Raw genomic sequence first — 18,088 nt, 5'->3', positions numbered from 1 at the left:
TGCAGGGGAACCGGGTTCGCGCCCCGGTCTGGGAGGATCCCACATGCCGCGGAGCGGCTGGGCCCGTGAGCCGTGGCCGCTGAGCATGCGCGTCCGGAGCCTGTGCCCCGCAACGGGAGAGGCCACAACAGAGGGAGGCCCGCGTACCACACACACACAAAAAAAGATAGCAATAGATTGACTAATTAAAAATGCATCCATCTGTTGGTTTGCTTGTTGCCTTGCTATTTGAAAAATGCAGATCTAAGTGGCTTGTGTTATTTATGAAGACCCTCTAACTGTGAGAGTTATGAATTCATAAGCTTGCATTCATCAACACAATAAAGGTTACCATTATAACAAAAGTTAAATATACAGAGCATTTCATATATTTCTTTAATAGATTTGAATTTTTAAACATGTAATTTTAGAAAATAGAGCTTTTTTATGTAAAGGGCAAAGTAGGTTTTAACTGTTCTTATAGAATTTTTACAGAAATTAGGATTTACATACAAAAACATCAAGTTGCATATGAACCATTTGATGTTTGCTTTGCTTATGAATAGCGGATAATTACTTTGAAGTGACTGAATATGAAGCTTTAATCTTCCTCACGGAAGAAGTGTGAAAATTGGTAGAACTAGGATTCTATTATTTTAGCATTGAAAGGAAGGTGATCCTTTCAATCATCCAGATCAAGATGATCTAGATTGAAAACTGAGGCTTAAAGAGATGTGATTACTTGTCCAATATCAAACAATCCAGAATCTAAGATGCTTGCTTTCTTAATATGGCATTTCTTTCACTGTTTAACACGTTTTTGTAGTACCCTGTGTTAAATTGTTTGATTTTTATGCTCTGCTTTGTTAAGTTATATATAGAATCTACATTCCATTAGTTCAGATTTTGTCATCTGTGTTTGGGAGAAAGAAATTTTGACTGATATCTTTACTTCCATGTAAATTTCAGGTATAGGAAAGAAATCAAGACTCACACTTTGTGATAGCCAAGCAAAGAAGCAGTTTGTGTGTGTGTGTGTTCACCATGTAAAATATCTACATATGAAAACAGATTAATCTCTGCAAGAGATGGTACACAGGAAGAAGATAATTCCCCATGGACTAACAGTGAGTCTACCTCTGAATTTAAGACTAATAACAAATGGAAACAGTAAATTTTTGGTGAAAAAGTACTTGTGAGGCTCTTTAAAAACATCTTTCAGACAATTACATTAAATAATAAAAATGTATGGTCCAATTTTTAAAAAATGATTTACTGCAGTTATCTAGCACCTCACCAAATTAAGGTACAATAATGTTAACAACAAACAATTATTTTGTGCCAGGCACTATGCCTATGGCTGAATATAGAGTATCTCACTGAATTCCTATAACAATCCTGAAGTGGGCACTATTATTGGTCCCATTTTACAGATGAAGAAACTGAGGCTCTCACTAGGGCATACATTTCCCTCCTAGAATGTGATAAATGTAAAGTGAGTTACTGTGTGTGAGAAGAAGAACAGAAAACATGACAGCTGAGATGAGGTTGAATATCAGATGGACAGTTAGGGTCTTTTAACTAAATAATTCTCTCTCCTGCCTTAGCCATAGATGCACAATTTGAATTTGGGTCTCAATAAAGTTACAAATCACATGTCATGGGCAGTCAAAGTTACTCTCAAATGGTCAAACCTTTCACTGTTAAATCTTTCTGAGTCTATTAGGTCACGTCCATGAAGAAATAGGTTTTTATACAATGCTTAACTCTGACAGTATTTTTAAAAGGTCAGACAATTCTAAATTTTCTTTGATTCCTGACAAAAAGTGAGAACGGGAGAAAAATGAAAAAGCATTAGTTTCTCTGAACCTCATTTTGATCACGCATTTGAATCTTCGAAACCATCTAACTTTTAAGCACACTTGCTAACAAATAGCTAAGCCATTTGTGTTTGTTTTGGGTTTTATTTCTCTCTGTGTTGGGGGCAGGCAAATAATCAGCTAAAAAAGGAAGCTAATGCTGGTGGCTCTGGGGGACAGGCTTCAAGCTCCTGAAATCAAAAGTGGACTGCAGAGACAATGGGGAATGTAGTTAGATACTCTGTTTACGGAAGTGGGCACATTTGTCCAATATGGTGTAACCCAAGGCCATCCATTTTGGTTTGGCAGCAAGCAAGTAATTGTATGAAAAATCTGCATTTATTCCCCAAATGGCTATAATTAATGGGCCCCATAAAGAAAGTCAATGCAAATCCTATGTGGTCACAGAAAAGAAGCAAACCTCCCAAAATTTTGGGAAAATTTTCACCATCAGCTAGTTCAGTTTTATAGCATCGGTTAATTACAACCTGATTCATTGATGAATATACCTAAAGGAAAACACCCATCCACACACAATATGACTACCTACTGAAATCCATTTTTTATGGTTATTTCCCAAATTAAATACCCTGAACATAAATGGGAAAATGTATGTTTTCCATGGTGAAGAAAGAATTAAGGAGAAATTCAATAATATGGACTTGAAAGAGAAAATTAATAACTTATTTTGAAGTTTCAAGAGGCAATTTTATACAGATGCCAATTTTTTTTTTAACATCTTTATTGGAGTATAACTGTTTTACAATAGTGTGTTAGTTTCTCCTTTACAACAAAGTGAATCAGTTATACATATACATATGTTCCCACAGATGCCAATTTTTAAGGAGTTTTTTTTTTTCTTTAATCAACCATCCTTCCCCCTTTCCCCTATATAAACTGCTTTTATTCTGAGTTAGAAGGCAAGATGGTATTACTTGAAAGCATATTCTTTATAGAGATAATTAACCTCAGTGGCTTGCCAAGAGTATTTCTAGGCTCGTGTGAGTTTGTGCCTATGTGTATGCATATTTGTACAGATAATCTCCAAGCACACTTGTATTAAAATACACCAAACCAACCCAAATTGAATTCTAAAGACCAGTGTTATTCTTGGCATTATCTTACCAAGAAGACAATTTATTGAAAGCCCATTTCTATCCACAACCAAGTGTAATTTATTGGGGGTTTCCAAGAGCTTTAAAATATTAATTCCGAGTACTACTTCATTTGTTCTCACCAATTTCATCAGTTTGAAAATTAATCAATTGGCAAAAAAGTTGAACTCTAAGTGATATTAGATTTAAATTATGCATGTGAATTTCATCAGAACATGAAGAGCAAAACATATTACAGAATTATAAATAGGTAAATTATCTTTGAAGAAGGATCTGTGTAAACTGAGAATAATCAATAATATGGCTTTAATTCTAAAAGTTTAAGGCTTTTCTATCTTTGCAACTCTTAGTTTCATGTGTGTATATTTTTCCAGAATTCTTTACATTTAGATTTGTTCTATTTTTTTTATACTAAGTACCAAAAGAAGCACTGTTTTTGAAGATTAGCTGTGTTCAGAAAAAAAAGAATCACAAAATTATTTCCGTGGTAATTATTAGCTTTGCACTCAACAGGTTTAAGGCATTGGTGAATCAAACATTTGCTCAACATTCCCCATGGATTTGCCAACCATCTGTGTTAACATCCCAAGTAAGCTCCAGGGTTATAAAGTTATTTGCTCAGGTTTATTGGTTACACTCTTGCCCCTGAAAAACTACTGCTTGCCTTTTGCCTGGTAGACCAGAAACCCAAATGTTATAAGCGGCAGTGCTCCCAGACCCACAGCAAAAGAGATAATTTACACAAGATGATAAGTTATAATATTCAAATTTATACCTTTCATGCGTTTTACTTTTATATCTTCTTATCTCCAAGAAAACAAAAAATAAAAATAGAAAGATTAAAAGTAAAACTTGAGTACAGCTAATGCAAAAAAGTAAGCTATAATATATTACCATGTTATAATGTATTAAATATTTTAGGTGGTACGTACCGTAATCGAAACAGAGGCAAATATATTTTATTTCCTGTGACAAGGCGAAAATTAATCCGTTTATTTTTAGAGAATATCAGGGCTCCTAGTGATTTTAGAGTAAACTTGGAACATTTTGTTTAAAGATCCTGCAACTTTAGCAGATCAGGAAATATGATGTTCAGCTTTAGAGACTCGTAATCAGAATGCAGATGGCACCAAATAAAAACAAAGTAATTAAAATGAGGCTTACATCTTAATCCAGTCTCTCTTTCTAGAGACTGGAATTTTAATTTGTGCTAACGACCTATCTGACTTTTCAGAGAAGTAATCTACTGTACAAATAGAAACATCTCAATAGCGGGGCTTCATACTGTAGAATGCAACCTCCTTCCGATAGTAAGACATTACAGTATACAAGATGCAATCCGTGCAGAGTCTCAAGCATAACATTCCTCCAGCTACTTTCCAATTAGCAAAAACAAATGTTCCCAAGTAATTTTATAAAGAGATATCAGTACTTACAGGTCAGCTAAGAATCAATCAATCCGAGAAAGGGGAAGCTACAACCTCTGATCACTCAAACTAGGAGACAAACTAGGACTATTCTTGGGCACCAGTCCCCAGAAAGATTCAGCAAGGGAGCTTTATTCTTTGCATCAACAAGCCTTGGAATGCTTGCCTTCCCAGGGTGATTATTACATCACATTGCTGGGCTACAGATGTGGGAGTTTGGTATATGTATGTGTTTGCATTTTTGCCTGTGTTTGAGAAAGCAGTTTCTGAAGGACTGTGGATCAAACCCTCCCTCTGGTAGGCTCTCGTCAGCAGCTTTTGAAGAAGAATTAGTTATGTCTCCCCCACTTTTCTACCTAAATGTAGTGCTGGGCCTCAGGATGCCTTGGAACACAAAGCTTCCATCCAAGGCTGTCACTTGACTGACAGCAAAAAAGTTGCCGGGAGATGGACAGCTGTGTGTAGGTGGACATGGAAAAAACAGAGAGCTGAGCAGATTCAATCGGAATACAGCAAGAGGAAGCTTCTATACCACAGACCCTTCCAGCCTTAGCAGCCTTGAGAAGCTTTAAAGCCGCCTGGTTTTATTTTTAATCGAAGTCAGGTTTTAAAACAAGTACCCAAGTTTATAAATAGATGGATAGCTATAACACATAAATACATATTGTAAAGTGGCACAATAACTGTATTGCTAAAGAAAACTATAAATGGCAAGACCCAGAGCATCCTGAATTTCCTCTTTGCCTGGGCAATTCAACCTGTGCGGTGATTTCTGCATTGTGACTTTAGTTCTTGGAGTCACTTAACCAGGGTGGCCTGCTAAGCAGTACGGGCACAACTGGGCATTTATCAAAGTATTTTAAATGATAATAATCAGATTGAAAACTATAAAAGTTTCAGATGAGAACATAATGACACACATGAAGGATATGCGGCCCAGTTTTGTTTTGTTTTTAATTTTTATAGGAGTAGAGTTGCTTTACAATGTTATGTTAGTTTCTACTGTACAACAGAGTGAATCAGCCATACATATACATATATCCCCTCTTTTTTGGATTGCTTTCCCATTTAGGTCACCACAGAGCACTGAGTAGAGTTCCCTGTGCTCTACAGTAAGTTCTCGTTAGTTATCTATTTTATATATAGTATCAACAGTGTATATATGTCAGTCCCAATCTCCCAATTCATTACACTGCCCCCCCCCCGCCGCCGCGCCCCCAGCTTTACTGAGCTGCAGTAAACTGACCATTTAACGGAACAGACTTGATGAATTTCCTGCCAATGACCAATTACCTCTGAGAGGTGTCTACGTAATATAAATAGGCAGGTTAAAGCTGCTGCAGTAGGACCTCACTCTTAAAGTTGATGCATGTTGGAATACCTCTCATAATCACCTGTGCATGTTTTGGTCCAAATTTGTTTTAATTCAGAGCTGCAAGAGATAGAGACTTAAAAGTCAGGCCTTATATTGTAACCCACATGTTAATCCCAAATGTCAGAGTGGAGCATCAAGTCTCAGGAGATAGATCCTATAATATTTATCAGGTACAAATATTCTCTATAGAAGAAAGATTTAGCCCAAACTGGGACGACTCAGTTTCCAATCCAGCTAGAGATGGTTAAGGATGTTCTTCTTAAAAGGCTGTGTTAATAGAGTCACAAATTTAAATAATAAATGGCATGGGACTACCATTCTCTGCATTTTAACTTCTTCTCTGACTGCCCCATCAAAAGAAAACCTGGGGTGCATACACATAGAATTGAATAAGAAAAAAGCCAAATGGTCCAACTGATATACTTTAAATGTCAGTTTGAGTCAAATGATCCGTTACTAACTGATTTCTTTTCACCTCCCTACTTCAAATAACTCATTGTTGGCCTGAATTTCAGCCAGTTTATTTGTGCAGTTACAGACATGATCTAAGAAAAAGTAATTCCACATATAACTAAGTAAAAGAGGGCTGCTTCATATATTTTAAAGTTGGGTGATGTAGGTTTGTGCATAGACTCCTGAGTTAGCATTTATTTTATATAAACTTTTCATTGTTTTTAAACATTCTATGTCCAAATAATGCCAGTTCTAACTAAAGAATGTTTATGAACCTCACTTTATTTCTTTATGTAGGGAATTTACTTAACGTTCAATTGATTTTAATAAGGTTTTACTGATTTACGTTGGGACTCAAGTAGTATTGGAATTCAGAAAAAAAATAAAGCCTATACTATGTTTCTTGGAGTTTTGGCCGAGTTTCCTCTTTAGTGCTTTTGAATAAACAGTCGAAAGGCATAATCTTTTGCAAGCAAAAGGCTTTCCTTATTTATTAATTGAAGTAAATGATTAGGTTAAAGAAATAAAATAGAAACAATTTCAAAAGCAATATTTTCTCTATAAATATGCTTATAAAGTTCCACTAATTAAATAAACATTTAAATAATTTATATTTTACTGCTGACTGAAAGAAACGCACAAACTAAAAGTTGAGAATTATGTCTTATCCGGGGCATTACCGAGGACTATAGGCCGGGAAAGCAGCCCCTCAGAAAGCTCTGAGGAACTGTTCCAAAGAGGTAAGAGAGGAGCCAGGATATACAGGAGCTTTTGCTTAAAAACACACACACACACACACACACACACACCAAAAAAACAAAACATGTAATCCAACATCAAAAGATTACTGCTAATCACAAAAACCAGACATCTCAAGTTAATCATTTGATTGCTTTTCTATGTATGGAAAGATGCAAGATTCTGGGCATGTTGAAATTATTTCTTTGATATGCATCTTAACTATCTAGGGCCAGTATCCTGTTTTTCTGCATCCCGAATTCCCCTCAGGGCTCACCGTTGGGGACAGCTGCCGGGGCTGATGACTTGATGGTGAGCGGTATTCATCGTTTACTGAAATGGCAGGCAACAATTTTTTGTCCACAGTACATATCTGTCATTTAAGACATTTTTAGAATATTCAGAGATCTTTGAAATTACAAAATAAATATTGGAGGTACAAGCACTCTGTAAATGCTTTAGACTATGATAGGGGAAAGGAAAGTTATGTTTCCAAACTTCCATTCTCATTATGCACTAAATCATAAATCATGTTCACAATCCTATTATTTTTCTTACAGCATTTCACTGCAATTACATATGGTTTTTCAGAAAGAAAAAATAAAAGGGAGGAGTGGCTGTTGCTGTGCTTCTAGAAATTGGTTCTCTAACCAGATAATTACTTCTCTTTTAACGGGGCTTAGAAAAAAAATGTTCCAGTTTATGTTATCCCCATATATATTGTCATTAGTTTTTCATCATAAAACAACTGTAATTCCAAAGCTCTTTCAAAAATCATAAATCAACATAGCTATTAAATATTAAAATATTTAATAGCTAAAATATTTAGTGGCTGTAACTTGCAGCTTTACATTGGCATTTTGAGTAAGAATGAGTGAACACCATTTGCTAGGTGTTGTATCAAAGGGTTTCAAGTAAAAAGCATTCTACATTTCTTCTCGGGCATGGCTTTCGTGCCTGAAAAATCAAATAGTTTTGATGTTTCACTCATGTTCCCAGCGCAGCCAAAAACAGATGCAAGTGATTTCCTCTGAATTCTCCTGAAGAAAGGTGCATTGTCTCTGCAAAATGTTTAGTTCTGGATATCTAGAGTTGCTGCAGGACTGAACTGGGTGGGTGTCTTCCTCTCGTTCCACCTCCCTCTCCACAGCTCCCAGGAGAACAGAAGTTTCCCGGTGGTTTCTGTTCGGTTCCCCCACCCCCATGCGGTGGGTGTCGTGCCTGCCCAGGGCTGAAAAGACAACGTTCACATCTTAGTCACGTGGTCTTTGGCACATAGTAGGCACTTGAGTAATGTTTGAGTTGAACAAAAATTCAGATGTAGCACCAGACAGACTTTCAGAAAAGTCTTGACCCCTTGAGATCCGCATCCTTATTTTCTTGTCCTTTTCCTCAGGGATTCTGAAGGTCTTTTCCTGTGTCTTAGTATCTCACCCGTCTGACTGGTCAAGACCTGAGTTCTGTGGCTCTCTTTGCCACTGAGGTGTAAAGGGCTAACAAGTGGGCTGCTTCTTATTTGCATAAGAAATAGCAGCAAAGCCTTGACATCAAAAGATAAAATCTCCAACAAAGTTTCCTGGGAGCTTTAAGAAGCCCACCAACTATAGTTTCAGGTCATTATATTTCAGGTGGTAGCTAAGTTTAGGAGCATTTTTCTGACAAAAGTTGATATTTCATTAGAGCTTTGGTTATTCATTATCACCAATATCTTGACTTGGTGGTGACATTTTTTATTCCTTACACCTTGTTTCATTTAATTATTTTTGAAACTATTATATTTGAAGACAGTTACAATCCCTAGGTTCAAATCTCACTGAATCATGTAGGGATATAAGAGTTTAGTTTGAGCTGTAATAAATCAACAAGGAAAGAAGGGAAACTTAGAATTTATTTCCCCTACCTACTCCAGGAGTTGGTGAAATAAAGCCTTTTCCTCTCAGGGAGAGCAAAAGGTGAATCACAGAGATTGGTTTCCTCATGGAACGGAAGTTTCAAGCTGAACAAATGATTGTGCATTTAAAAATATTAACAGCTATTAATGAGATATTATTTGAAAGTAATAATAGCTACTGATCATGAGCCAGACACCATACTACGTGTGCTACAAAATTTATCCAATTTTTAGAAGAATCACATAACTATCTACAATTCACAGATAAGAAAACCATATCTCAGAGAGGTTAAGTAACTTACACAAAGACACCCAGCTAGTAAAAGAACCGTTAGAATGTTAAACTAGGGATGTCAGTCTTGAAAATCCTGGTTCTGGCAATGACAGGTAGTCATTGGAGTGCTGTTGGAGACTCCATTTATTAATAAAGAGACCAAGGTCCAGGGAAGTCCAGCTACACTAGCTAGAAAATCTGGCAGAGTGTCTAGTAAAAGGCAGAGTGGATTCCTGTTCTCATTCTAACCTTTTCTCTAGTCTTCCATGCCCTCGCTTTATTGTTGTTTTTTTGCCCAAAGGTCCAAGGTTCTTGTTACTTTGGTAAAATTGGTCCTCCGTTTAGATGCAGAAACTCCTAAGATACTTGGTGTTATTTTGAAATGTCTTTACAAATTAGAGATACTTTTGAAATTCAACCTTAATTCAAATAAGCATTTAAAATGTACTTTGTAGCTCAAGTTTTTGTGGTAGGCACTGTACAAAAAGAAAACTTATACCAAGAATTTCAAATTATTGAATTATTATTTTCATTAAGCTTATAAGCATATATGTTTTGACATATCTCTTATTGGATTCAAAATACTCTCAATTTCGTACAGCAGTTGGGAGGCTAGTTTTATTAAAGAGTCAAGCTAATTCATACTAAAAGTAGGTGATTTTAGGTGCTTTTTGTGTGGTATTCTATTGTATGCTTTTGACTTCACTGAGTGACTGATTTGCTCCAAACTCTCTCAAACGTCTGAAAATTCCAAGGCGTTTTCCAATAAAGTAGGGGGTTTGCAATGATGGTGGACCAGGACCACCATCATTTTTTTCATTTTTGTCCTGTTTTTAAGGAGGAATCATGTCCGTTAGATTAGAACACTTTTCCTCTAGGTTGTCACAATGGACAGAGGAATTTTCAGCATCTCATTTCTTTTTTTTTTCTACTAGAACTTTTATTATGGAAAACGTTGAACACACATAAACATAGAAAGAATAGAATAATGAATTCACGAGTCTTATTATTCGGCACTTAAAAATATACCCCAAATTTCCCAATTCTGTTTCATCTATTTATTCCTTTATTCTTTTTCTTTCTTTTTCTTTTTTTATTGGCATGTTTCTACAGAAATCCAAGCTATCGTATACTTTCATCCTAAATACTTCAGTATTCAACAGCTCATTTCTGATCTTCAGCCCAGAAATGCTATAAAGAGGAAGTTATAGCTCAGTTTTCCCAAGTTAGCATTTCCTGCCTCTTGGGTCTCCAGATTATTGGGCTGCTTTGGGTCCTGAAAAGGCTTTTGCTTAAAAACACACACACACCAAAAAAACAAAACATGTAATCCAACATCAAAAGATTACTGCTAATCACAAAAACCAGACATCTCAAGTTAATCATTTGATTGCTTTTCTATGTATGGAAAGATGCAAGATTCTGGGCATGTTGAAATTATTTCTTTGATATGCATCTTAACTATCTAGGGCCAGTATCCTGTTTTTCTGCATCCCGAATTCCCCTCAGGGCTCACCGTTGGGGACAGCTGCCGGGGCTGATGACTTGATGGTGAGCGGTATTCATCGTTTACTGAAATGGCAGGCAACAATTTTTTGTCCACAGTACATATCTGTCATTTAAGACATTTTTAGAATATTCAGAGATCTTTGAAATTACAAAATAAATATTGGAGGTACAAGCACTCTGTAAATGCTTTAGACTATGATAGGGGAAAGGAAAGTTATGTTTCCAAACTTCCATTCTCATTATGCACTAAATCATAAATCATGTTCACAATCCTATTATTTTTCTTACAGCATTTCACTGCAATTACATATGGTTTTTCAGAAAGAAAAAATAAAAGGGAGGAGTGGCTGTTGCTGTGCTTCTAGAAATTGGTTCTCTAACCAGATAATTACTTCTCTTTTAATGGGGCTTAGAAAAAAAATGTTCCAGTTTATGTTATCCCCATATATATTGTCATTAGTTTTTCATCATAAAACAACTGTAATTCCAAAGCTCTTTCAAAAATCATAAATCAACATAGCTATTAAATATTAAAATATTTAATAGCTAAAATATTTAGTGGCTGTAACTTGCAGCTTTACATTGGCATTTTGAGTAAGAATGAGTGAACACCATTTGCTAGGTGTTGTATCAAAGGGTTTCAAGTAAAAAGCATTCTACATTTCTTCTCGGGCATGGCTTTCGTGCCTGAAAAATCAAATAGTTTTGATGTTTCACTCATGTTCCCAGCGCAGCCAAAAACAGATGCAAGTGATTTCCTCTGAATTCTCCTGAAGAAAGGTGCATTGTCTCTGCAAAATGTTTAGTTCTGGATATCTAGAGTTGCTGCAGGACTGAACTGGGTGGGTGTCTTCCTCTCGTTCCACCTCCCTCTCCACAGCTCCCAGGAGAACAGAAGTTTCCCGGTGGTTTCTGTTCGGTTCCCCCACCCCCATGCGGTGGGTGTCGTGCCTGCCCAGGGCTGAAAAGACAACGTTCACATCTTAGTCACGTGGTCTTTGGCACATAGTAGGCACTTGAGTAATGTTTGAGTTGAACAAAAATTCAGATGTAGCACCAGACAGACTTTCAGAAAAGTCTTGACCCCTTGAGATCCGCATCCTTATTTTCTTGTCCTTTTCCTCAGGGATTCTGAAGGTCTTTTCCTGTGTCTTAGTATCTCACCCGTCTGACTGGTCAAGACCTGAGTTCTGTGGCTCTCTTTGCCACTGAGGTGTAAAGGGCTAACAAGTGGGCTGCTTCTTATTTGCATAAGAAATAGCAGCAAAGCCTTGACATCAAAAGATAAAATCTCCAACAAAGTTTCCTGGGAGCTTTAAGAAGCCCACCAACTATAGTTTCAGGTCATTATATTTCAGGTGGTAGCTAAGTTTAGGAGCATTTTTCTGACAAAAGTTGATATTTCATTAGAGCTTTGGTTATTCATTATCACCAATATCTTGACTTGGTGGTGACATTTTTTATTCCTTACACCTTGTTTCATTTAATTATTTTTGAAACTATTATATTTGAAGACAGTTACAATCCCTAGGTTCAAATCTCACTGAATCATGTAGGGATATAAGAGTTTAGTTTGAGCTGTAATAAATCAACAAGGAAAGAAGGGAAACTTAGAATTTATTTCCCCTACCTACTCCAGGAGTTGGTGAAATAAAGCCTTTTCCTCTCAGGGAGAGCAAAAGGTGAATCACAGAGATTGGTTTCCTCATGGAACGGAAGTTTCAAGCTGAACAAATGATTGTGCATTTAAAAATATTAACAGCTATTAATGAGATATTATTTGAAAGTAATAATAGCTACTGATCATGAGCCAGACACCATACTACGTGTGCTACAAAATTTATCCAATTTTTAGAAGAATCACATAACTATCTACAATTCACAGATAAGAAAACCATATCTCAGAGAGGTTAAGTAACTTACACAAAGACACCCAGCTAGTAAAAGAACCGTTAGAATGTTAAACTAGGGATGTCAGTCTTGAAAATCCTGGTTCTGGCAATGACAGGTAGTCATTGGAGTGCTGTTGGAGACTCCATTTATTAATAAAGAGACCAAGGTCCAGGGAAGTCCAGCTACACTAGCTAGAAAATCTGGCAGAGTGTCTAGTAAAAGGCAGAGTGGATTCCTGTTCTCATTCTAACCTTTTCTCTAGTCTTCCATGCCCTCGCTTTATTGTTGTTTTTTTGCCCAAAGGTCCAAGGTTCTTGTTACTTTGGTAAAATTGGTCCTCCGTTTAGATGCAGAAACTCCTAAGATACTTGGTGTTATTTTGAAATGTCTTTACAAATTAGAGATACTTTTGAAATTCAACCTTAATTCAAATAAGCATTTAAAATGTACTTTGTAGCTCAAGTTTTTGTGGTAGGCACTGTACAAAAAGAAAACTTATACCAAGAATTTCAAATTATTGAATTATTATTTTCATTAAGCTTATAAGCATATATGTTTTGACATATCTCTTATTGGATTCAAAATACTCTCAATTTCGTATACAGCAGTTGGGAGGCTAGTTTTATTAAAGAGTCAAGCTAATTCATACTAAAAGTAGGTGATTTTAGGTGCTTTTTGTGTGGTATTCTATTGTATGCTTTTGACTTCACTGAGTGACTGATTTGCTCCAAACTCTCTCAAACGTCTGAAAATTCCAAGGCGTTTTCCAATAAAGTAGGGGGTTTGCAATGATGGTGGACCAGGACCACCATCATTTTTTTCATTTTTGTCCTGTTTTTAAGGAGGAATCATGTCCGTTAGATTAGAACACTTTTCCTCTAGGTTGTCACAATGGACAGAGGAATTTTCAGCATCTCATTTCTTTTTTTTTTCTACTAGAACTTTTATTATGGAAAACGTTGAACACACATAAACATAGAAAGAATAGAATAATGAATTCACGAGTCTTATTATTCGGCACTTAAAAATATACCCCAAATTTCCCAATTCTGTTTCATCTATTTATTCCTTTATTCTTTTTCTTTCTTTTTCTTTTTTTATTGGCATGTTTCTACAGAAATCCAAGCTATCGTATACTTTCATCCTAAATACTTCAGTATTCAACAGCTCATTTCTGATCTTCAGCCCAGAAATGCTATAAAGAGGAAGTTATAGCTCAGTTTTCCCAAGTTAGCATTTCCTGCCTCTTGGGTCTCCAGATTATTGGGCTGCTTTGGGTCCTGAAAAGGGAAATGGGAAAAAAAAGGGGACGGACATCACTGAATGTCCCCTAGCAAGTGAAGCCTTGCTTTCAGGCAGCTGTGGCTAGAAAGACTTTAATAATCAGTGTGCATATACCGGGGGTGGGGGTGGGGGGGGGGAAATGGTTCATGTTTTAGAAATTTTACTGTTTCTAAGGAGGCAGCCAGTCGATTTCCCATTTCAACCACCCATACATGCAGCACTCAAATCTTACAGCGAGGCAACCAGCAACTATTGTTTAAAAACGTTTTAAAAATAATTCGGATTGCTCTTTTTCTCCGCTGAGTCTGTATACAGAATGACAGGGACAAATATTCATCTCCTTTCTCAATAAACCTCAGGGAGACACATGAAAGAACCTAGAAATGCATTCCTTGGAAGGACTTCGTGCAGTTATTTTAAATAATTTATACGCACACGTACATATATATCCCCCGCGTGCATTTCTTTCCCCCTTTTTACTTGTGTAAAATCAGTGGCTACAATAACTGAAATCCACTTCCTCAGACTGTGACATTTCAGCAGGTCTTTCACGGAGAAGTCAGAAAGTCTGGAGCCGCACAAGCTGTCCCTCTAGGCCACCGACTCACACAGCTACTGCCCAGCGCCTCGCCAAGCGCGCTCAAGTGAAAGTTGCCCATCTAATTAGCCCGTGTCTGAATTTGCACAAGTGGAGCAGACACGATGTGCTACGGAGGCCAATGACCTGAAACCGTGGCCGCGATCTGCTCTCTCCGCCACACCGCCCTACGCCCCTCGTTCTTTCTCTAGGATTTCTATTTCAGGGATGGCAGCTACTCAGGCAACCCCTGGGATACTAAGAGTTTCTCCTTGAAACGCTTTCTGATTTCGTCTTCTGCAATCCAGCTGGCGAGAAGTGCCACAGGACTCCTGGGCCCTCTCCACGGCCACCCGCCACCACTCCGCAGGGGTGGCCCGGGTGCTCCGGAGAGGGGCGGGTGGATGAAAAGATACCCCACGGACACACCTACTCTCTGCAGACGGCGTGGTGCGGTCTTTGTCCGCTCGCCCTTCCGCGCGGGCCTCGCACTCCCTTTTCTGGCCGGCAGGTGGCGCGGTTGGTTCACGATGAGCTGCCGCCGCAGAGGGAAAGGCGCTTCCATCTCCGCGCGGTCGCCTTCCCGCTAGGACCAAGGCCCGGGAGGAAAACCCGGCCCTACCCCGTGGGGAGCCAGAAGAGGGGCGGTTTGGGAGGAGGAGGGAAGGAGGGAGGCCTCGTCAGGAATCAGGGCGTCTTCAAACGTCCGGAGAAATTCACCGAGTCACGTCGGGGGCCGGGCCCCGGGCCGCCTGCTGCGTTACGGTCTCTGTCCGGACCAGCGCAGGGGAGCGACGGGAGCGCAGGGCGGCAGCAACCGCTCCGGGCAGGCCCCGAGCTCGGGTTTGCGGCAGGTCCCCGCACTTCTACTTCAGCTCTTCGCTTCTACCCCCCGGGCCCCGAACTTGGTAGGCCCGGTTCCAGGGACTCCCCACGGGGAACACACAGTTGGTTCCCGGTAGCCAAGGCCATCTCGGGGCGCCTTGCCGGGGTGGGGAGTCCTGTCCCGGGGCCGGGGAGGTGGAAGCGCCTTTCCCTCCACGGCTGAGCGCGGAGATGGGGGCCTGAGGGGGCTTCTCCGTTGCTAGAAAGTCTTTCGTTCAGTCTCTGGAGACGGGCCGAGGGCTGCACTCGACGTTGGGGACTGATTAGGTACCGCTCTCCAGGCAGCTGGGAGCCTGGGAAAAAAGCAGTAATCAAGCCACAAAACTCTCCCCAAAGAGCATTTCATATGGAGATGCACCACAAAGACACAAAACGGGGCCAGGGCCCAGGTAGCAGAGGGTGGCCGCGGCCGCGCGCAGGAGTGAACGTGTAGCCTGAGTCGGGGCGCGCGGGAGGCGAACACTTCGACCCTCAGAAAAGAGCAACAGCAAAGAGGCAGGTCAACTTGATACTTCTTTTATTGCCATAAAAGAGCATTTTTCTCCATCTCAAACCGCCCGAGGCGTAAGAGGGGGTTCCCAACCTTTCCTCGGACTTCCCCCAACCAATTCAGAGTCTTTCGAAGCTCCTTCCGCCGTCCAGGGGCTGGACCGCTGAGATGCGACCAGGGGACCCGCTGCCTCACTCCAGCAGGGGAGGGACGCGGCAGAACTCGCCCCCTTGATCCCGGGGAGACCAAGCGCCCAGCCGAGGCCAGAGGGGGCGGGGCATCGGGGCGGGCTCTGCTCATCGGGGGCGGGGCAAGGCAACCCCTTCTGCGCTACTATTGGCTGCGGGCCCCGGACTGGCGGGTGCACGTCACGGGCCGGGCCCACCCCCTTGGCAATGTCTTCAGCTTGCTGCACTCCTAACTTAAGCATTTATTCCACTGGGATAGAAGCGGCAGGAGCAGCGTTAGCACCGGCGAACCATGGCTGGGATTTTTTATTTCCTCCTCTTTTCCTTTCTGTTTGGGATTTGCGACGCTGTCACCGGTTCCAGGGTGTATCCCGCGAATGAAGGTAAGAACGGGGCGGCCTTTCTGCGGTCTGGGACAGAGAGGCGAAGATCGGCGGGTGAATGGTCCCCGGGAGCGCGAGGCCGGAGGGTGCAGGGGGATCCCGGCGCGAGCGGTCGCCTTGACTCCGGAGAAAGGGGGCTGGAGCGAGGGGAACCGCGAAGGGAAGGCGGGGAGCGGCCGAGCAGCCTGCCTCGGGGCGGTGACCCGCGCGCGTGGCGAGGTTGCCCAAGTTTGTAGCGAAAGGACAAAGTTTATCGGCATCCACCGGCGAGGGCAGCCCGAGGTGCCCCGAGGGGATGCACGAGAGACAACGCCAAGAAAACAAATAAATAAATAAATGTTGTGGACCTACTCCTACCACCACTTGCCCACTCAGCCCAGGTCGAGGGGGAACGGAGGCCTGGAGCTCCTTGAGGGTATGGTGGTGCTCTCGGGTTCTTGCGAAAGCCTTGCGAGCTCTGGTTTCTGCAAAGTTTCCCGAGCCCTGCGCTTCCCGGGACCTGGCTGCCGGGCCTCCGCCGCGCAGCGGTCGTGGCGCCGCTCGCCGGTCGCTGGTGACCTGATTGCTAGCACCCGGCGTCAGACACCTTTCTCCCGGCCGGGCCCCCGCGCCGTCGGGGTGCGATTGCTGGCCTAGGGGACACCAAGCTCCTCATGTCACCCCGCAGACCTTGGGAACCCGCCGGCAAGCTGAACGTACTCCAGTGTTAGCGTTTTGCCCCTAGAACTGTACACCGGGTTAGTTTGAAGGGAACGTGCCGGACCAACTGGATCAGTGGGTGTTCAGTTTTATGTGCGTCTGTTTGGACGTGCTGGAGGGCTGTGTGTGTGTCTGTGTGTCTGTGTCTGTGTCGGGGAGGTGGGGGTTGATCATTTAGTTTCTGATGATCTCAGAGAAAGGCGAGTTGCGTGTGCGTGTGTGTATGCGCGCGCGCGCGCGCATGTGGGTGTCTGTGGGTGCGCGGGTGCCCGCGTCGACGCGGACAATTGTGTGCCTGTGCTCGAGTGCCCCGATTGTGTGCGCTTAGGTTCCGGCGATGCTCGCGCTCGAGCCTGCGCGCAACTGGCTCGCCGACTCCTTCACCTCCCCACCCTCCCCCATCCATCCATCCATCCATCCATCCATCCATCCATCCATCCGTCTGCCCATCTCTCCAGGATCCGTGCATCCATCCCCGTACAATCTATCATTTTCCCTGTTCCGAAGGAGGGAGCCAAAAACCAACTTAGCCTTGGCTGGGCAGGCGGTACCAAGAGCTCGCCAGACGCAACCTCCCAGAGATTCACACACCTGCCGGCAGACAAGGCTTGGGAGGAAAGAGGCGCTCCGTCACCCTTTCGATCTCCTCTCTCCTACCGACGTGGGCCATCTCGGTCCCTGCTGCCCCTCGGTCCCCGGGATCGTTCCTCTTGAGCGGGATCGTGGATCCCGCGTTCTCCTGACTACTTCGCACTCTTGTTAGGACGTCCCCCAAGACCTCTCTGCACCAAACGCAGAGATTTTTTTCCTTTTTTCCCCTTGTTTTTCTTTTGGGAGCAAAACTTGGGAGCCCTAGACAAAAAAAGGCGGTGATGGAGCTGTAGGCTGATGTAGAAAGGAGGGGGGTCACCCCCTCTCCGACCCCTCCTCCCCCTTAAAAATTAATTCATTTTGTTGCTTTTTATTCCCATCACGTTTTCTTTTCTCCCTTTTACCCTCCCTTTCTACTCCCTTCCTTTTTTTGTAAATTGGGTCTTATTGTTCCCTTTGTGTCCCTAATCCACCTTAC

At 41.6% G+C, this 18,088-nt stretch overlaps 1 protein-coding gene across 5 annotated transcripts in view; it reads left to right on the top strand.

Annotated features, from left to right (window-relative positions):
* Nucleotides 1–16,060: 16,060 nt before the first annotated feature.
* The window catches only part of EPHA4 (EPH receptor A4), a 135,174-nt gene continuing 133,146 nt past the window's right edge, over nt 16,061–18,088 (top strand). For all 5 annotated transcript variants that reach the window (XM_007101339.3, XM_055090146.1, XM_055090147.1 and 2 more), the window contains exon 1: nt 16,061–16,320. In XM_007101339.3, coding sequence (XP_007101401.1) covers nt 16,230–16,320 — 91 coding nt within the window. In that variant the 5' untranslated portion in view covers nt 16,061–16,229. The remainder of the gene's footprint in view (nt 16,321–18,088) is intronic.

This window comes from Physeter macrocephalus, chromosome 2 (genome assembly GCF_002837175.3).
Source record: "Physeter macrocephalus isolate SW-GA chromosome 2, ASM283717v5, whole genome shotgun sequence".
Classification (NCBI taxonomy): domain Eukaryota; kingdom Metazoa; phylum Chordata; class Mammalia; order Artiodactyla; family Physeteridae; genus Physeter; species Physeter macrocephalus.
This window is presented reverse-complemented; position numbering and strand designations above follow the sequence as displayed.